The 22,220-nt window shown below is 39.1% G+C and overlaps 1 protein-coding gene across 1 annotated transcript; it reads right to left on the bottom strand.

Annotated features, from left to right (window-relative positions):
- Positions 1-442: 442 nt before the first annotated feature.
- Positions 443-20,346, bottom strand: LOC116633650 (cell cycle control protein 50C-like). The gene is made up of 6 exons (XM_032406233.1): positions 19,476-20,346; positions 15,214-15,324; positions 7,655-7,756; positions 6,603-6,690; positions 6,061-6,201; positions 443-681 (listed from the first exon to the last, which is right to left on the bottom strand). Exons 1-6 carry the CDS (start codon positions 19,704-19,706, stop codon positions 443-445), a joined length of 912 nt encoding a protein of 303 aa, XP_032262124.1. The 5' UTR covers positions 19,707-20,346.
- Between the last annotated feature and the right edge of the window lie 1,874 nt (positions 20,347-22,220).

The raw sequence follows: 22,220 nt of genomic DNA, 5'->3' as shown, positions 1-22,220 counted from the left end.
TTGTTTAGAATAAAAGATTCTACAGTGTCTCTCAGTTTTCATTATTTTTAGCACATATTCTAAATTTACTACTTATTGAATCGCTCTCTCTTATATCCCTGGTCCTCCACCTCATCCCATCCGTCTCTGGTACACATCTCTAGGCCCACTGGTATTTAATCTTTCTTGGGGGATAGAAATAGTCCTTCCTTATGTGTCCAACCCTACTTACCTGATACTGCTATTAACTCTTATTCCTAAAAAAAAAATAAAAATAAAAAAAGTACACATTTGATTACATAAATTGGAGACAAACCGCTCTCTTGTGACAAGTGACAGTATTACCTATAAGAGAACTATGTATTTCTTCTTTATATATACAGATTAAATTGTAGAATAGAAAAGTACAAAGTGAAATAATTCAACAACTAGTACCCAGATGGAAGCTGATTTTCCTTCATCCTCAGGAAGAAGAGCGGTATAAAAGGATACTATAGGTAATGTTGAAACTATAGTTACCAGTAGGCAAGCCTTCAGTAAAATACTGTATTCGATTGAGTCGACGGTACAGTTTTTTGAAAGTGGGAAAGGCGGCTGTCCGCATCCACACAATGAAGTCATCATTGAGAAAGCCATTGTTTCCTGGATCCTCTTCATCCAGTTCATAGACAGGCTTAGCCCAGGATGGGGGCTTTGTGGTCCCTGTGGGAAGAAAGTCATTGACATGGTTGAGAGAAATCATCTACACCCTTCAGTTTTCCTTAGACTAGAGAGAATGAAATAACTTCAGCATTCTTGAGAAAAGAGAAATAAAAATTAAGACTTTAAAAAAAGTGTGTGTGTATAAGCTACCTAAGTATGCAACCATTAAAAATAATGGATTATAAAAACTCTAAGGAAATGTGGGGGAAATAATGATGATTTATCCTAGGGTTAAAACAGAACAGAATATCAAATTATATGTATATTATGTTTTTAACTATATTAAATGCATATAAAGCACTGAAAAAATAGGGCAAAAGGGTAATAGTGGTTGTATTCAGGGATAGCATCATAGGGACTGTCTTCATTTTCTTTAGCTTCACTAGTAATTTAAAGACAGGAAATTAAAACAAGATATGATCATTTCATCTAAAACTTGGGTAATAGGTAAAGAAAAAAAGGTGACAACAATTGATGATGCAGTGGAACTAGGAACTCTTGTGCAGAGCAGAGAGATGTGTGGATTAATAGTATCACTGGCAATCTAGGAACATGCATCAAAAGCTTTAATATATTTTGCACATATTTTGGCCTAGATATTCTACTTCTAGAAATTTATTCTAAGGAAATAATCATGTATGTGCATGAAGACTATGTTAAATATTCTCTGCAGCAATGTGCTTAAGAGCTCAAAGTTGGAAGTAAGGAGGAGGAACTGATAAAGGGGAAGAGGCAGACAGCAAAGGTGTTATAAGCCTGTTTTATTTATTTCTATTTATTTATTTATTTATTATGTTATGTTAATCACCATACATTACATCATTAGTTTTTGATGTAGTGTTCCATGATTCATTGTTTGTGTATAACACCCAGTGCTCCATGCAGAACGTGCCCTCTTTAATACCCATAAGCCTGTTTTAAAGATAGGAGGCCTCACAGGTTTGGGTGTTGTAGGGATGTTGGAAGCACAGGATGGAAGGCCAGTGCCAGGGAAGGAGTCTATTGAGTTTACTCTCGTTCTCATACTTCCCACTTTAGCTCAGTGTGCTTGTCTGTCTCTCCCACTATACAGCATACTCTTCAGTACAGTGTCTTTTTTCCACTGGCATTTAGTTTAGTGCCTGACACATGGCAGGCATTCAATAAATGCTTGCTAAAGGAATGAGTGATTCCAATGAAAGCTGACAGAAGATAATAAAATCCATATTGAATTTTAAAGAACGAGTCAGTAAGAGAAAATTGTTTAATGAACTTTTTCGTTCTAGACAATTGTTTCTACTATTTGTAGAATCCAAATGCAAAAGAGGAAACCACTCTTTCTCAGCTCAATTGACTAAACTATTTTCTTTTAAAAGAAACCCATCCTGTTTTCTAAGCATGGTACTTGTAAAAGCAAGTGCTAAGTTTGGTTGGATTAATCTGTTGAAGTATGTTTGTACACTTAAACTTCCTCTGGGAAAAAATCCTTTGCTGAAGAAACTTCCTCTGCAAATATTGTGGAGCTCACCTATTTGGCCCCTCCCAAAATTTCAATCACTGTTGCTAGAATTTTGATGAAAATTGAAATTGCCTTTGGTACCTCCACTGTGGACCTTACTCTCTCATGAGCTCATGCCCCAAGACAACAGGTCCTGTAAGACACTGATATCCTAATCACCCAGGGAGCTTGTTAAAAATGTAAGTTTAAGCATGCCTTTCCCTACCAAGCCCTGATCCCACTTTATCCCATTTCCAGAGAATATGAGACGTGTGATCTAAGAGGCACCAACTTTCTTCCTTTTCCAAGTTGGGTCATTTGTATTTATCCATTCATTCAACAATAAGCACTTCTTGATTGCTCACTATGTATCAAGCACCAGGGATACAAAACTTCCTAATTTCCTCAAGTAATTCACAGACTGAAGTGGGGATGACAAGTATTCAAACAGATAAGTACAGGATAATGTGCTAACTCTTACAGTAAAGGTAAGAACAGAGTGTAGCAGGAGATGAGAGAACACCAAGGACCATTTGTGTTGTAGGCCTGAGGTTATGTGGCAAGAGAAAACAACAGAATGTTCCCAACTTCCTTTCAAAAACTAGGGATTCAATCATAGGTACAGTGACTATAAATGCTAGTTTGTCTAAGATAGTCCCAGCTTATGTCCATTGTCTGTTATCCCATCTGACTTAGCATTTATCCCAAACAAATAATGTACATATAATTTCACCATTCCAGCCATGGTCTTAGCTAGTAGTGTGTGAAATACCTATGTGCAGTGAATGGAATGCTTACTTTAACATGTGATTAATGAAGGATAACCAGAGATCCTTTCAATCAAAACACAACATATTCCTGTGACCCCTACCAGCTTTTTGACACTCCAGCCAGTTAGGACATAGCCTCTGTGTTGGCCTGTGAGATGCATGAAGCTGCCAGCCTACAAGTCAGTGGGATCAGTGGGAAACGTGGGAAATAAGAGGTTATGTTATACGTACTTAACATAGTGTGGGAAATAGATGCTGAACAGTTTTGCTGAGTGTAGGTTTGAACTCTGTGGTTTTATTATTTATTATATGGTACAAATATATAACTATTTTATTGTTTGGTATCAGTTTTTATTTGCTAGTAAGTCCTTTTAGCTGTAAAGAGCTAAAAAATAGAACATGTATGTTTAATGTAAAATTAAGTACAGTTTCTTGAGAAAGTTGATGAATGCGAAATTTGCAGTGTTGGTTGACATTTACCGCATAAGGGAACCATTGTGATGTCAATGACCAAGTGAAAATTAAAAGACATGAATCTGCTGAAGAACATCAGAATCTACTTCAGAAATTTGTGGTTATTTTTAAGAGTATATCCAAAGACAATGCTTTACCTCAGGTAGCTACCGAAGGTGAATTTATATGTCACATCATGTGAGCATGACTTTTCATTTAGATCAAGTGAGCTTCCTTCTAGTTTCAATTTTTTATTAGTTTTTTTTTTTTTTTGGTAAACAAAGGAAAGCTTTGTGTTGCCTCCATTAGTACAAAAAGAACTTTGTATACAGTTAAATGAGGCCAGTTTCACATCAGCGTCTTCAAATGCTTCAAAATAGAAAATCAGTTAAGTTAATTATAATAATGGTTTGAATTTTTTGGTTTGACTTTTCATGGAATCAAAGCAAAGCTTTTTGATATTCAATCTTGAAAAATAAAAACTCTAACATTATAATAAATATTACTATAAATTCAGCTAAAAAATAAAAAATCAAGTGTAAGTTTTTGGTTTTGTAGTGATAGCATAAATACAAATTTGGTGGAGCACAACATCAGAATAAAGATAATGTTCTTTTTTTTTTTTAAAGATTTTATTTATTTATTTGACAGAGAGAGACACAGTAAGAGAGGGAACACAAGCAGGGGGAGTGGGAGAGGGAGAAACAGGCCTCCTGCAGAGCAGGGAGCCCATTGCGGGGCTCCATCCCAGGACCCTGGGATCATGACCTGACCCAAAGGCAGATGCTTAATGACTGAGCCACCCAGGTGCCCCAAAGATAATGTTCTTAATAAATTGAGAAATTTACAGATCAATGTACTTAAAATTGGTTGTGGTACATACATAATTTATAATTATATCCAAACAAGCTACAATATTTTACCAATCAAAAGAAGAGCCGTAGTTGTGCAAATTTAAATATTTTTGTATATTCACAGTTAAAGAAACTGAACTGTAAAATTTTTACAATAATATGGATGATTAATAAAAGAAATACTTTAGGATGGTAGTATATGTGGTCTGTCTTTGCTATGCACCATCCACCAGAATTTTAGAAATGTTTGAGCCTTTGAAGAACTATTTTGTATATCAAATGATGTGTCCTACAATGATCCTAAACTTTTTTGGTAAGTGAGCCTCTAACTTTTGGTTGAATTTTAGTCAAAATAGTTTTAAAATTTTAAACAAAGTATCCAAAATATGGAATGCCAAAAAACTTCATAGTTTTTGATTTAGTGAATTGTAATTATTGAAAGCCAATCTTGCAAACAAGAAGATATTAAAATTTACCCCTAGGAAAACAAGGGAATAATTGAACATATTATATAATGAGAGTTCAAAATGTGGACAAATTTAATTTTTAAATTCTACAATTGTACTTTAGAATATTTCAATTTAGGTAAAAACTTTTTTGATGGAGCTCCTATTTTTAACTGGATAAAATTTTTTCTGGGGTGCCTGCGTGGCTCAGTCTGTTAAGTGTCTGTCTTTGGCTCAGGTCATGATCCCAGGGTGCTGGGATCGAGTCCATCGGGCTCTCTACTCAGTGGGGAGTCTGCTTCTTCCTCTCCCTCTGCCCCTCACCCCTGCTCGTTCTCACTCTCAAATAGATAAATAAAATCTTTAAAAAAATTTTTTTCTCTCCCAGAATTAAATGATATCAAGAAGATTTAAGATTTTGTAGCATCTAAATATAGGAAACACTTAGAAGGATCAGAGATAGAAAAAAATGTGAAATAAAAAGACAGTGCCTATGAAAATATTTAGGTTATAATACTAGCATATTTCAATACAAAAAGATTGAAAATGAAAATATCCTCCATTTAGTAAAATTGGCTATGAGCATAATAGGTAACTCATCACCTATAGATATCCTCTCAATTAAAAAAAAATATTAGGTTAAAAGAGAAGAATCAATTAAAGTGCCAACAGTGTCAAATTGATTAACCATAAAGTTCAACTTCAAAAAAGACTGCAGATAATTTTGTGAAAAAAATATTTTAATAAAATATTTTTTAAAATAATAAAAACAACAAATTCATTAGAAAAATACAGGGGCATGCAATGAAGACAGATATGACCAAGAAACTGATTAAAATATGTGACTATATATCCAGAATAATTATTCTGCTTATGGTATCTTTTAATGTTTAAATAATAAAGTAGTTTTTTTAGTTGGCTTAATATACACAGATAGGTTATTTTAACTTTTGAAAGTGTTGCCTTTTAAAATAGTTTGTAATGGAATTATTTTATAGGTTCACCAATATGGTAATGTCAATTTATTGATCAATAAACACAAATTTCAAATAAATATATAACTTTAGTTATTCTAGTGCCCCCTTTCACTCTCAAAAGTGCACCAGCTTGGACAATAAATTACATGGTCACCCTAATTATAAATGAAGCAACAAGTTTCTAAAACACTGCCTTTTTCCTAATGTAAACTGAAAGGAACTAGGGCATCAATCATTTCATGTTTCTGATAGGTATGTGATGGAGGTGTCCACAGGTAGGGAAAGTCAGAGCAAAAGGGAGGTCAGCAAAAAAGTAAAGAAGGAGGTATTATAAACATTTCCTCACACATAAAAAAGTTTCTATAAAGAGATAAGAATATTTAGCTAATACATGGGTCTTACCTGCAAATGCGCTAGAAAGATTAATGGAACTTGGATTCTGAAACTTGACATACTTATCTGTCCACCACGTAATTCCACTTCTTAGCATTGGGACTTTGATAGGTATAGATGAATTAAGGTTGTATGAAAGAATAATGGTATCTGTAAGGAAATTAAAAATTGTGCTAGAGATGCAAGCAAGCATTTTTGCCCCATTTCAAAGTACAAAACCAGACACAGCTGAAAAATAAACCAGGGTTTTAGCAGACTCTCAACATGCCTACATGCAATAGATGTTGGAATTAGAAAACTATTCTTTTTCTTGCCAAGGCCCCAATTACTGGAAAATACTCTCAAGCTCCATTTAGCTCATGTTCCCTAACTACTTCAAATCTCTGGTAAGGGAGAAGTTATTTGCAAATGAAATACCTAAGTCAGTGGATAATGTATACACAATTTTTTTTTTTTGAACTGCTACTCAGTTGCAGAGGTGATCTTCTGGACATTTAGGTTATTACACGCTTATGAAAAGGCACACCATGGAGACAGGAAAAGTCACCTACCATTGAATATGCTGTTGGCAATAGCACCACAAGGAGCGATGGGAGTCCCATCGTGGGACTTGCTAAATGGAGCACAGTTTCCAACATCCTGGAAGCAAGATGATACAGTAAAAAGAAATACTTTGGTAAACTCTCTTAGAATGTTAAAAATGAGAACACTGGCAATGTAAATCAACCCACACTAATTTATTGACACATAACAAGATTATGGACTGCTACCTCTTTTTCCCAGACTTCTGGCTCACTTAGACTAGGAAATTTTTGTGTTTTGGAGATGAGTGTGTGTGTGTGTGTGTATAGTTTTTTTCCTTATTAACAATACATATTCATGCCAAATATGTCTGCAGGAAAGAACTTACTTTGTGGGCTCTGCTAAATATCACACTAAGCCTACACCGGAATACATTATTAAAACTTTTTTTTATTGAAGTGTAATTCATATTCTGAAAATGATACAAATGGTAGTGAGTCTATACCCTAGATGACTTATCACAGGGAATCCATCCACCTAACTAGCAGAATATATTTTAAAAGAGTGGTTGCTAGAAAAAATCATTTGATTATCACTTTCATATAATAATCTCAGTCTGGAAAAGGTTTCCTTCTAGTTTTTTTGCTAGCATGCTGAGTATCATTTATCAAGAGTAAAATTCTATAATCCTAGGAGTGAAAGGGTATTTAATTAAACCAAAGGCTTTTAATCAATCAAGTAGAGCTCAATTTCCTTAAACATGGCTGGACTGAAGGCCTGAATTATAAGAAGGGCAATGGTAGATATACAGGGAACTGGACTGAGATCACCCACTCAAGGTTACTATCAAAATGGTTGATGCATGAAAGGATAACCATTTAACTGGACAAGATTCACTCCTCTCAATAGCAGATACACTGAATACCCAGCCCCTTCAATTTATGTAAGAATGAAATGAGCATTCCTGCCTTATAAAACCTTAGGTTTTTAGTTTATTTCCCCATAACCTCTTTTAGACTTAAAGATCCACTTCGTTTAAAAAAAAAAAAAGAGTATTATACCAAATTAAATAAAGCCTTACCTTTAAGTCTGTACCCACCAGTTGGCTATTACTTCTGGATAGAATATAACGATAGAGATTCTGATAGAAGCCATACAATTTGTAGTACATATAAACATTACCCTGTAAAATGAGAAAAGCAAGAAGAGGAGAGTAAGAAGAATTACCTGGAATATTAATAAACATGGACAGGATTTTTGTAATAAAAAGTACCACAGAAAGAATTGATAGGAACCGAAAGTTTCTTTAAATCAAGCAGAAACCCAAGAAATCATTTTAAAAAATCAGTGTTGGAAAATCCTTGTCTACACAGAATTACTAAAATCACCAAATAAATTATTTTCAATGTTTTTGTAAGGGCTACTATGTTCCTGCCATGAAAAAATTTTAAAACCAGGTTTTGTATTCTCAATATATAAAATTGATGCTACAAATATTGTTATTTCTTAGCAATACCAGGAAAAATGCTTTGCCTCGGGGTTGTGGTAGGCATCAAAGTCAATGATTTCAAACCAAATCCTTGAACATATTTGAAGTTGGAGCCATCTGGGTGCATGTGAAAGGCATGAGATTAGCTCCTTGTGGTCTGGCTCCAGGGGTCTTTGTCTTTTTATCCCTAGAATCTAGCACAGCACCTGGCACACAGCACTTACTCAAGAAATGGTGAACCGTTTGTTATGGACAAAAAAAGAAGGAATAGAATAATTCATGGATCTGAAAGAAAGGTGATTTTCACCTTGGCAATAAGTTGCCTTGTTGCCATGAGAGATGGTCCTTTTCATATATGCTACCCTATGAGGCTGTCTAGTCATAGGCTACCATCATGCTTATCTTTATGATGACATACCAACATTCTCCAGGCAGATTGGATACAGATTTTACTAACAGCACATATGATGCAAATGGAAATGTCCAATGTGGCTATTTATAATTAATATACTACCTACCTCCAAAATAATGAAGGCCTGCATCCAAAAAGATGAAGGCCTTTATTAAGTGTTCCCCATATTTTAAGTGCTATATTCAGTACTAGAAATACAAACGTATCCTTTTACAATCTCCTGATCAATTGATTTGCTTTCACTATGAAAAAATGGCACTTTTGGGATGCCTGGGCTGCTCAGTGGTTAAGTATCTGCCTTCGGCTCAGGTCATGATCCCGGGGTCCTGGGATCGAGTCCGCACGGGGCTCCTTGCTCGGCAGGGAGCCTGCTTCTCCCTCTGCCTACAGCTCCCCCTACTTGTGCGCTCTCTCTCTCTTTCTCTGACAAATAAATAAATAAAATCTTTAAAAAAAAATGGCACTTTGGGTGGCGCCTGGGTGGCTCAGATGGTTAAGCGTCTGTCTTTGGCTCAGGTCATGATCCCAGGGTCCTGGGATCGAGCCCCACATCGGGCTCCCTGCTCTGCAGGAAGCCTGCTTCTCCCTCTCCCACTCCCCCTGCTTGTGTTCTCTCTCTCGCTGTGTATCTCTCTCTGTCAAATAAATAAACAAAATCTTTAAAAAAAAAAAAAAATGGCACTTTGGAAAGGCTTCTGGTCTCACCCTGAGCACATGTAAGAGGATGAGTATGGAAAATGTGAGCTGGTACTCAGGGCAGGCTGGAAATAAAGGTCATGGTAAGTGTGGCCATTTACAGAAAACAACAAAGTCTTAAGAACTTAGTCACTTGTAAGAGAAGTGTCTGGAACACCGAGAAGGGGAGATGTTGGGTCGTGACAAAGAGGCAGGCCACAACATCATAAACAGAGAGCATGGGTGTGAAGGCGAACAAGCCAGGCATAGTGGGAATGACTGATTACATTTCCTCAGCCAACAAGGGAACCTCTACTCTTGACCCATAACTATAGAAAATATGAACCCCACGGAGTGGAATTTACCATACATTTTCTTGGAAGCTAAAAAGAGAGTTTTACTTACCCAAAGTGATACATTCACATAAATGACAAAATAAACAGGCAGAGAACACTCACCATACCAGGGATAGAAGAGTTTTAATAACCTTTTTTCAGTAATTCTTTGTCCAAGATTTAGGTTAACAAGGGCTCCCATATCATCATCTTTTTTATTGGTCCTAGAGGCACAAGGCACTTTATGGTGTTTCTTCTCTTTAAATTCAGTGGCACTCTGTGCAGGATTCCTGGTTTAAGGCAGTCTTGTGTGAACTCATTGCCTAGTATGTGTAATGTGTGCTAACTGGTGAACCGAAGGCTCTGTGATTGCACTACCTAGTTTGGTGGGATTTTTATGAGAAAGTCTTTGCCTGAAAGGAATGGTTACCAGCTGGTAACATTTATTTGACTTTAAGGTTTCAAAGTACACAGACAGATGGAAACTGAAGCCCTTTAAGATTTTATCTTTTGGATTTTTTTCTTCAAAAATGTAAGTTCTCTGAGCCTCCAAGAAGGAATGGACTCTGCTGCACCTTGATTTCAGACTTTTGACTTCCAGAGCTGTGACAGAATAGTTTTCTATTGTTTTAAGCGTCTTCACCTTCCTGCCAAAATTAAGCAACACTAACTTTCTTTTTCAATTGAAGTATAGTTGATACACAATATTACATTAGCTTCAGGTGTACAACACAGTGATTTGACAAAGTCTAAACTTTATGCTATGCTCACCACAAGTGTAGCTACCATCTGGGACCATACGGTGCTATAACAATACCATTGACTATTTTCTCTATGATGTACCTTTTATCCCTGTGACTTATTCATGACATATCTGTAAGCCTGTATCTGCTCCCACTCCCCTTCACCCATTCTTCCCATGCCCCACCTCCTCCCCTCTGGCCATCACCAGCTTGTTCTCTGTGTTTATGAGTTTGTTTCTGATTTTTAAGCAACACTAACACTAACTCAGCATGGTGAGTTGAGGAAGGCAAGAAAGGGCATACTATAGAGAACTAGAATCTTGACCCATAAGAACACATACATAAAACCTCCCTCACTGACTTTATGTAGATATCACTTATAATCCAAGTACAACTCAGTAATTTCCTTATAGTTTATATCTGACTTACTCACAAAATTGCTTAGCACTAGCCATAATCAATATGGTTGTACTCAGAATATTACTAATGCCAACATGCTTTCATTTGGGATCAAGAGAGAAATAAGAAAGGGTCACATAAAACCAAAGCTTCCTAGAACATAAATTCATTTAACTTAGCAGTTTATCTTTCCTCCATTCATTTAATCTTTCAACATTTTCTGAGCATCTACCACATAAATATACTGTGTTATGCACTGTGGAAGAAGCAAAGATTCATATGTTCATTCAACAAACATTAATTGAGCACCTACAGTGTGCCAGGCATTGTCATAGGTGCTTAGGACAAAACAGTGAGAGACAGACAATAAACAACACATATCATAGACTATTAATTTATATGGTATGTTAGAAGGTGATAAGTACTATGGAAAAAATTGAAATCAGAGCAGGTTAACAAGGATCAGGAGTATTACAAGAGTAGGGTGGGTAGACAGGTTGCAGTGTGAAATAGGACTGCCAGTGTAGGCCTTACTGAGGTGAGGGCTGAACCAAGACCTGAAAGAGATAGGGCAGTTGGCCAAGTGAATATCAGGTACAGGGGGGCAAGGCAAGAGAATGCCTGACTTGTTGAATGAGCGAGGAGTCTAGTGTGGTGGGAGTGGGGCTGGGAGAAGAGAATGAAGGGATTAGATCAGAGAGGAAATAAGAAGCCAAATCATGCAAAGCCTTGTAGGGACTTGAGCTTTTTCACTGAGTGGAAAGAGGAACCATTGCAGGGATTTTTTATTTTTATTTTTATTATTATTTATTTATTTATTTTTGAAAGATTTTATTTATTTATTTGACAGAGAGAGACACAGCGAGAGAGGGAACACAAGCAGCGGGGAGTGGGAGAGGGAGAAGCAGGCTTCCCGCTGAGCAGGGAGCCTGATGCGGGGCTCGATCCCAGGACCCTGGGATCATGACCCGAGCCGAAGGCAGACGCGCTTAATGACTGAGCCACCCAGGCGCCCCAGGGATTTTTTTTTTCAAAGTTTATTTATTTATTTATTAGTAATCTCTCCTCCCAATGTGGGGCTCAAACTCATGACCCTGAGATCAAGAGTTGCATGCTCTTCCAACTGAGCCAGCCAGGTGGTCCCACTGTAGGGATTTTTGAGTAAAGGAATAACATATGACTTTGGCTTTAAAAAGCTCACTCTGGGGGTGCCTGGGTGGCACAGTTGGTTGAGCAGCTGACTCTTGGTTTTGGCTCAGGTCGTGATCTCAGGGTCGTGAGACTGAGCCCTGTGTTGGGCTCTGTGCTCAGCACAGAGTCTGCTTGAGGTTTTCTCTCCCTCTGCCCCTCCCTTCTCTCTCTCTCTTTCTCAAATAAATAAATCTTAAAAAAGAAAAACTCATTCTGGGTACTATGTTGAGACATGGATATAAGAAGGGAGACCTGTTAGGAGGCTATTTCAGAAATCTAAGTGAGAGGTGAATATAGCATGGAGCTGGGTGGTAGCAGAAGAAATGGGTGAAGTGGACAGAGCCTGGATACATTTTGAAGAGAGAGCCAACAGGATGGATTGGATGTGAAGTGTGAGAGAATAAAAGGAGTCACAAATGACTCCTAGGCTTTTGGCCTGAGCACCAGAAAGATGGGAGTTGTTTTCAACTGAGATTGAGAAGTCTTTGGATGGATTAGGTTTTTTGTGGGGGTGGGGGGTGGTACAGTGGATAAGGGGAGAAGTGGAAACCAGGAATTCAGTTTTGGAAATGCTGAGCTTCAGATATCTATTAGATATGCCTTAGGAAGGCAGCTGGACATACAAGTGTGGATTTGGAAGAAATGTCTGGGCTACGGATATAAAATGGTGTTGGCAATAGATGGGCATCTAAAGTCTGGAGGTAGCTGACATTTCCAAAAAAGTGAACGCAGTTAGAGAGGAGAAGGCTAAAAATTAGGACAAAAGTGCTGCCTATCTCAACATAAGGAGTTTGGGGAAAACAGGAAAAGCAGCAAAGGAACTGAAGAAGGGCAACCAGGGGGTTAGGAAGAAAACCAAGGCAGTATAATATCTTGAAAGCCAGGAGAAGAAAGTATGTTGAGGATGAGGGAGTGGTCACCTGTGTCCAATGAGTGACAAGGCACTAAGGACTGACTGCTGAATTTATCAATGTGGAAGTCATTGGCTTCCTTGCAATGTCACTGAGCGTTAGGGGTAAAAACTTGATTGGAGTGGGTTTAAGAGAGAATGAGAAGAAAGGAACTGGAAGTAGCCAAGATAGACAACTCTTTTGAGTTTTCCTGCTAATGGGAGGTAAGAAATGGGCAAATAGCTGGCAGGGAAATTGGGAGAATAGAAGAGTAGTTTGTTTGTTTGAAGATAAATGAAATAATATGTCTGTATGCTGGGAATGACCGAGTAGAAAAAAAGCTGATGATATAGGAGAGGCCAGAACTGCTGAGTTAAGTCCTTATAAAGGCAAGAAAAGATGGCATCTATGTACAAGTGGAGATAAGCCTGCAGATGGAAACAGGGATAGTTGACCTATGGTAAAGGGAGGGTGGGGGGAAGGTTGAGTGTGTAGTGCAGATACTTTCGAGTAGGTAGTTGTGGTGTAACATGTAAAGCTTGTCCCTATCCTCAGGCAGGTTCCTCTAAGTAGAGGAAATGAGTCCACAGGATATTATTATACAAGTAATTATAATAAGTTCATTGGAAGAATGGAAACAGTGCTCCCAGGATACAAATGAGGGCAAACTGTTGCTTGAGAAAAGAGTGAAAAGGAGGCTCAAGGAATGTCTAGGCATGTTAGGGGTTTAAAACAAGTGGCAGTGAGTGGGGAGACTTTCTAGGCAAAACAACAGTAGAAACATAGAGAGTTGTATCGTGGGAAAGCAAGTTGGTCAGCTGTCCAGAATACAAGGTCTCCTTCTTCCTCTATCTTTTTATGAAAAGGTTGCTAGGCCTCAGGTGGTTGAAGAGCAATCTGAAAGAGTGCTTTTTTGGGGGCGGGGAGGATGGTGAACTTAATTTGCAAATAACAGCTGGTTTAAAGTAGGGGAAGCCAAAGGCAGGAGTGCAGTTAGATAGCTCTGCTACTGGACCAGGAGGCCTGAACTGAGGCAATGCCAAAAAAAAAAAAAAAAAAAAGAAGAGGACAGGGTGGTTGGAGAGATGGATTGAAGAATAGTGTCCATACATCAGAGGCTTAGATGAAAAAGCAGTCGGCAGAGTAAAGTCAAAGAGGAAAGTTTGGAGTCTTAGTGATGGGATCTTTACTAGGAAGGGAAGTAAGGAGGGTTTTCCAGATGATAATGAATCTAGTTTGGGACCAGCTGAGTTTGAGGTGGAAGCGGGGCCTTGAGGTGGGAAGCTCAAGGGGAATGCTCAGTGGGAAGCTCGAGAGAAAGCCTGCCTATACTTAGATTCATCCCATGCAGAGTCATCTATGAAGGGGAGGGAGGGGGATCAACCAGGTCAGGGAGGAGGACACTGTTGGGGGAGAGGTGTGGAGTCTAGAGGACAGGACAGGATCTTTGAGGAGTTAAAGGGAATAGTTTTTCATTTATTTGGTTAAGTCTTGACTACCAGGTAAGATTGTGGAGGCCCTGAAAAGGTGCCTCTTGGGTCTCCTACTACAGGGACAGTAATTGAGGGATGACCCCAGATGTCATTGCTCTAAAATCATCCTGTGTTTGCATTAAGGCCATGCTGCTCCCAGCTGCTCCTAATGGCTGAGCACAGCAGGGATACTGAGGCAGACTCCTTCAGGGACTCTCTGTTGGCCTTGCTGAAACTTTCTAAAGAATACACTGCAGTCTTAGACTTTCTCCCTAACTTCCTCCCTTCCTTCTCCCCTTCCGTTTTCTTCACAGGGGTCAGAGCTGTGTTGTGACCTGACAGTTCTCCCGGCATCCTCTGGCCTTCTCCCCATTTTCCCTCACAGGCAGTTCCCCCAATAAATCTCTTGCATGTCTAATCCTGTCTTGGCTTCTGCTTCTCAGAGGACTTGGACTAACATGAGACTTTAATCAGCCCAAGAGCAGGGACTTCTTTTAATATTTCTTTCGCATTTCTCATAATGCCTGACAGCCAGGCCAAGAGTTGCCCTTAGGGATTAGGCAATTGCAAATGTAGAATGACTTGAGGGGGAGGGGTAAGGGGGGGATGGGGAGAGTCCCAGCAGGTGTGTGACCCCTGACACTAACCTTGTCCAAGTCACTTAACCTCTCAGCCCATTAATTTTCTCACTATAAAATGAGTGGTTAGATTCAATGATCTCTATGGTCTCCTCTTGTGTTGACATTTGGAATAAAACCTGTCTGATTGATATTAAGAATTATGTTACAAAGTTGGGTGGGTAAAGAGTCTGGAAACTTAGAAACAAAGGAGAAGAATAACATTCCAAAGGAAAAAAGTAGGGGGAGAGTTGCGCATGAACTCAACACTTTGTAAGGTCCCTCACCAGTACTCTGCTTTATTTTTTGTATTTTCAGTTTTGGAAAGCACTTGGTGGAAATCATGAACTTACTGCCAAGTGTGAAATAGGAGTAGATCAGTGTACAGCTAATTGAAGACTCTTGAATTTCACTTACCTGCATTGTCTCTGAAAGGTAAAAGGGAATAGAGCAGGTGCATTCTTTGTCAAAATTAGTGGCATCTTCTCGCAGTTTTGCACAATTTCCACAGATTTCTGTGTATTTAATCTGTCAGGCAGGGAAAAGAACAATTACTAATTAAAAATTACATGAGTTCATATTTTAAAAATCAAGGCCCGAGTCCACCCAAGTCTTCAAGCTCTCTGTGTCAAGGGCATGGACTCTGGGACATGAATGAAGGATAGTCCACTGTTGGGGACAAAGTGTTTCTGCAGATCCTTGGGAGGAGTGGGCCCTTTTACAGTCTTTCATTTTGGGACCTGGCAGTATTTTGCCACTGACCTGGAATTCAGTGTTTCTATTGTATATTTATGTAACCTGTTGTGATGTAGGCTTATGTCTCGATCATAAAGAGGTGTCATTAGGAAAGTATTAGGCAATGACTCACGAGAACTGGGCCTACTGCCTGAAGCTAATCAGCTTTATGGGAAGTCACTTCAGTTTTTCCACTATTGTATGTAAAATATTTATACTAATGAATTTTTCTACATGACATCTAGAGGAAGTTATTAAAAAGGACCAAACACAGAAAAAGAAGGGCTTCCAAAATGTAGGGTTATTGATATATGTGGAATAATTCTGATTTTAAAATGTTATCACATTCTGTTTTTTAAAAGTTAAATTCTGTTTAAAATGGTATCGTGGACTCTTTAAAAAAGGGTGGTGTGTTTCAAATGAGCAAATCCGATGAGTTTTGGCTAAGAGCCTCAGTTATGTAAAGATAGAGCTGTTAGAAGCTTAAGAAAGGGGGGCTCACAGAGAGCCACAGAGGCTGTGCACTTCCCTTCTGCTCTTTCCTCACTGAGTTGAAGAATAATTAGAAGATTATGGGAATGGGGAAGAGCAGGAAAGCAAGGGAGCGGCCTTCTCCTTGGTAAACTGCCAACAGGATTTAGGAGGGAAGACTAACAAGAAAGACAGGATTTTTTTAATCCTTGCAAACCACTGGGAGCTTTGGAGCCAAATAGGCAAAGTGTTAGTACTGAATTAAAGATTAGCTAAAAGGCTACTTAATTGTACTTAGATGCTTATATTTACTTAAATCATTCTTTATTTTATACATGTATGTATGTATTGTTTTTAAATCATTCTTTAAGTGCACAGCAAGGCTTGAACTATTATTTTGGAAAATATTGATGTGCTGTTTGTGAAACTGCATTCTAATTTTTAAGAAGCCTTAAAGAACAGGCCTGTCTCATAACTGACAGCACACTGAACTGCGACTGAGGAAACTGGGGTTCAGTTCAGTCAATTTTTGACCTTGAGTTAAATACTTAAACTCAGGGCCCACATTTTGTTCATCAGCATCATTTTGTCTAGCAATTAATTGACCTGTGAGCTTGAGGTAGTAGTATTCATTCTACTCCATGGATTCTTGTCAGAGTTCTATTAATGCAGAATTAGAAAAAAATGTGTTTCATGATCAAATGATCTTTGAGTAGATGATATCTAAGGTGCTTTCTAGTTCTAAAGTTTTATGAGCTAGCCAAATTATAAAAGCAGCCCAAGTATCCATAGACTGATGAGCGGATAACTATAATGGAATATTACTCAGCCATCAAAAAGAACGAAATCTTGCCATTTGCAAGATGTGGATGGAGCTAGAGATTATTTTTTCAAGATTTTATTTATTTATTTAAAAAGAGTGAGAGTGGGGGGAGGAGCAGAGGAAGAGAGAGAGAGAGAATCTCAAACAGATTCCACTGAGCTCAGAGCCTGACACAGGGCTTGATCTCACACCCCTGTGATCATGACCTGAGTCAGACACTTAACTGACTGAGCCACTCAGGCACCCCTGGAGTTAGAGAGTATTATGCTAACTGAACTAAGTCAGTCAGAGAAAGACAAATACCATATGATTTCACTCATAAGTAGAATTTAAGAAACAAAACAAATGTGCAAAGAAAAAAAAAAGAGAAACAAAGACTCTTTTTTTTTTTTTTTTAAAGATTTTATTTATTTATCTGAGAGAGAGAGAATGAGAGAGAGCATGAGAAGGAGGAGGGTCAGAGGGAGAAGCAGACTGCCCGATGAGCAGGGAGCCTGATGTGGGACTTGATCCCGGGACTCCAGGATCATGACCTGAGCTGAAGGCAGTTGCTTAACCAACTGAGCCACCCAGGCACCCAAAGAAATGGACTCTTAACTATAGAGAACAAACTGGTGGTTACCAGAGGGGAGGAGGGCAGAGGGATGGATGAAATAGGTGATTGAAGATGGAAAAAATAATGGCCTTGTAAACCTATAGCTCTAAAATGACAGCAAAGGTCACACAGTCTGCTTGCTCCTCATAGAATTTTGGAGAGGCAGGAATGCTCATTCTTGCTTAAAGTGAACTGGAAAAAAGTCACTTCCTTGTTGTAGCCCAGGGCTAAGTGAGAAGAGGAAAATCACTTAGAACTCTTCTACTAGGGCTGTGCTTGATCACACTGGCCTGGGGTATGCACTTCATCTTATCACTCAATATAATGAAATACATCCATGTGCAAAAGAGAATCTCACTATCACAGCGGTTTCTGGGTTTCTTGTAGACAAGCAAAATGTTAGAAATAGATCTATCCTAAGTGACTAGAAAAAAGGTCTATTGGAAAATCTCCTTAACATGATAAAAATCATTCTGTTGAAAGCTGTTTGCAGAGTGGCCTTAGTGAACCATGGAGTGAAGTTCCCTTCACATGCATGAGGTGACATCATTTAGCAATGGCTGCCTCTTAATGGAGGCTGCACTTCACAGTGAGTGAGGGTGGATAACCAGAAGGGAAGAAGCAAGGAAGACATGGGAAGGGTGGGAAAACCAGAAAGAAAGGGGTTGGTGAAGAAGAAAATAGAAAAGTAAATAGGATGAGCTGTTTGTGGAAATGAAACAACCTTGTAAGCCACTTATGCTATGCTTTTCAATAAGGCAAGTTTAATTTTCTCCTGCCATTTTTCATCTGCTATTTGTGGGGCCTGGTCGTTTACATCTCACACTGCAGGACTCAAAAGGACCTAGGGGCATTTAATTCCTGGGGAGATAAACTGCTGAGAGCTGGGAGCAGAAAATATAAAGTGGAAAGGCATTAGAGTAGTGTGGTTTGGTAGGAGGAGTGGGACCTGAAATGATGTTTTCCTACTTAGAGTCCTCACTATTTGCCCTAATCCATTCTTTCACTAAGTTTGTGCCTACTATGTACTGGGCAACGTGCAAGGAAGGGGTTGTGGATGTGGTGAACAAGGCAACCATGGCTGAGCTCTCTGTTCTTATCACACACTACCTTACCTACTCTATCATTAGCTCACTGAGGGGAGGAATCAACTCTTACTTATCTTACTCATTTGCAAAGCCAACAGAACTCTTAGCACTTTCAGACACTCATGAATGTTAAGTCAATGTTGACAGACTTGGCCTTCATAACTTTGCTGCTAGCCATGTCAGGAGAGGGAACAGATCAGCTCTCCATGGCTGCCTTCAGAGTGGAGGTCATAGACTGGGATGCCCAGTAATCTGCTCAGAGCTGATTTGAATTAAACATTTGCTTAATTTGTTAGACTGAATGCGAGCAAGGCTGATCTAACCTTAGGCCAACTCTTATGTCCCCTCCCCGGACCAGCTTCTCAAGTTCTCATCCTCTAACAGCTTGTTAATCAAGTTGGCAAAGGCTTGTAATGGAGCGAAGGTATGCCCTTAGGTTCAGCTTTTCTCAGTCTTGAGTAGAATTTAGTTAATTTTGCTAAGTATCCTTAAGAGGCCAGAAAGATTCGGGTTCTTGCCTTTCCTCCATTAAAGTAATGATCTCGGAGTTTGTTTGCAAAGGGAAAGACACAATGCTTGAAAGTGGGACAAGACTGAAGACCTCTTTGTCTCTTTACTTTTTTATCCATATGATTCATGGGCATCTGGCAGTCATTTGACCCTGCCTCTCCTCCTACCTCTATCAATCCTTGGTCAGTACTCCACCAGTTTAAAAAAACTTCTGACTTTGCCACGTTCCTGGAAATGAATGGCTGAGCGGACCAGTGTGAGAGTGATTGTCCTCAAGAGGGAGTAGGGATGAATAAAGCCAACATACAGAGGCTACCACCATCTGCACCGGTTGACTGAAAAAGGGATGTTCTAGTCTCATCTGTTGAGGGGCTGTGTTCTCAAACTGGTCACTAATTTATAGTCCCAAAGCTGAGAATTCTTAGAATCTGCATTAAAAATGTAAGATGGGACAAACCTCTATTTCCTTGATACTCTTTGCATTCAATATAAGGATGATGCCCACACCAAGGCAGAACACTCCTGTGGCAAAAAAGCCGGAGAGGACTCCAGTGGCTGTGAGCTGCAGCCGGTAGGCAGGCAATTGCTGCTGCTTCAAGGCAGTGTTGTCTGGCAATTTGCACCGGCCGTCCTTGGACGTCCTCTTCATTCTGGTCCTGCAGGTGACTGAGATACACTTCCAAGGCATTTATAACATTATTACTCCTAGTAATACTGCATAATGGTAGTGCTAAATTAAGAATTAGACGAACTTTCCTTTGTAGTTGCAGTCTACTTCCCAGAATTGTTCCTTAACTGAACCTGAGATTCAGCAGGAACACAGCTGTCTTCAGTCAGCCATTGGTATAGTTCACTTTAGGCTCAGAAAACGTGTGCTAAATGCCATGCCTAGGAGGACTAGTCCCCAGCAGAGTCTGCACAGACCAGCATCTGGCCACATTGGGAAGCAGTTATCAGGGGCTATTTCTGGGATGTGGTGACTAATTCAAGGCAAGCCCTTCCTGAAAGGGGGAAAATGGATTTATCTTTGAGAACTTGCCTAAAGCCTTGGAGATTAATACAAAAAATAAAAGTTAGGGCTATCAGCTTTTTTCCAAACATGGCTGCTTCTAACATAAATATAAACTAAATTGGAAAAATGCTCTCAGATTACAGCTAACTTTGCTACTTGTGATAATGAGGAAGAGGGAAGCAAACAGGGATTGTGGAACACAGATGTCTAATCTCAGCAGCTGCCAGTTTTTTCATCCATAAGAAAGACTCTAGTAGAAAATGTACATTAAAAACATCTCCTCCTAAATTTTTTCCAAGCAAGTGCTTTGGAGTAGCTCAAATGAGGTGAGAGAAAGGAAGGGCAAGATAGATAATCAATTAAATGTTCAATATTGCAATATGGTATTATTAGTTTGGCTTGGGGTTTCTCTCATTTATCAGAAATCCCCTAACATTTCATTAGGCTGTTAATAATTACTTCCTTTTCTTTGAAATGTATTTAAGATATAGAATTAGGATTTTAAAAAAATAGGCAAGTTTCTAATCTTCCTTTTTTATTAACATTAGGCAGAGAAGCCATGCTGGACTATTTTTATTTTTATTTCATTTTGTTTTTTTAAGGGGGGGCAGAAAGAGAGGGAGAGAGAGAATCTTAAGCAGGTTCCACACCCAGTGTGGAGCCCGATGCAGGGCTTGATATCATAACCCTGAGATCATGACCTGGCCAAAATCAAGAGTCAGATGCTTACCTGACTGAGCCACCCAGGTGCCCCGGACTATTTTTATATTAAAGAAGGCAACGACTTTGGCAGGTGTACCTAGTTTAAAAGCATACAAAATAAATGCCAATACTTACACTAGACGGTATCCAATTCAGAGTCAAAGCTTCCCACTTGCAAAGCTGGGAAAAGCAAATACCAGGGGGAAATTTTCAGCACATCACTTGAATCTGGCTTGGAGACGGTGACAAGTATGGCTGCCGGTATCAGCCTTGTGTGAGAAGATGGTGGCGAACACTTCTAATTCACGTAGACTATTTGTTTTACTCAATAAACATGGTCGAGAACTTGGGTTGAAAATGCGGCAACAGCCTACAAGATTAGATTACACGTGCATGGTTGGCCTACAAAACAATCAGGTATGTTTGCCACCTGGGAACTTGGTCCAACACTGGGTGGGATTATACTACATAGATAACACCTAGCAAAAGGGTCATTATAGTAACAAATCTGTAAGAACAGAATTTCTTAGGCTTTTTATAAAACAACAAAACCAAACTAACCAAAATCTCAAAGTAGAAGGAACTTTCATTTAGTATATTAGTCAGGGCTCTCCAGAGAAACAAAATTAACTGGATGTATGTAAAGAGATTTTATTAGAAGGAATTGGCTTACGTGGTTATGGAGGAGGCTGGCAAGTCCAAAATCTGCAGAGCTGATGTCTCGGTTTGAGTCTAAAGGCCAAAAGGTGCTGTAAAATCACAAGAGCTGAGGTCCTAGTTTGAAGGCTATCAGACAGCAAGAGCCAATGTTTCAGTTGGAATCAGAATTCTCTCTTATTTGAGGGACGGGGGCGGGGGGTGGGGGAGGGGAGTGGTTTGTGGAGGGTGTGTGGGGGTGGGCAGTGTCAACCTTTTGTTCTATTTAGGCTTTCAACTGACAGGATGAGGCCCACCCAAATGAGGGAGGACAATCTGCTTTAAAGTCCACCCTTTTAAATGTTAACCTCATCCAAAAACACCCTCACAGAAACACTCAGAATAATATTTGCTCAACTATCAGGGCAACCTCTGGCCCAGTCAACTTGACACATAAAATTAACCATCACAGGTATTAAGGGAACACATTTCTGGGGCAACATTCCTGAGATAGCCAGATCTCACTTTACATTTTTATATTTACATATTTCTCTTCTAAATAAACCTACTTCAAGCATACAGATATACTTCATATACTCTGCTTTTCAAGTTTCTAGAACTGGGTTTCCTTACCCTCAGTACTACTGATTAGTATTTTGGGCCAGATACTTTTTTATTGTGGGGGCTGGCCTGTAGGATGGTAGAACGTTGAGCAGCATCCTTGACTAAAGGATACTACCTACTAAATAACTGCCAGTCACAACTCCCCACTAGATGCTGGTAGTATCATCCCCGTGTGACAACCAAACATATCTCCAGACACAGCAAATGGACCCTGGGGGGCAAAATTGT

This window comes from Phoca vitulina, unplaced genomic scaffold (assembly GCF_004348235.1).
Source record: "Phoca vitulina isolate PV1807 unplaced genomic scaffold, GSC_HSeal_1.0 scaffold8, whole genome shotgun sequence".
NCBI classification, from domain to species: Eukaryota; Metazoa; Chordata; class Mammalia; order Carnivora; family Phocidae; genus Phoca; species Phoca vitulina.
The sequence above is the reverse complement of the archived record's forward strand: the minus strand, read 5'-3'. Positions and strand labels throughout refer to the sequence as shown.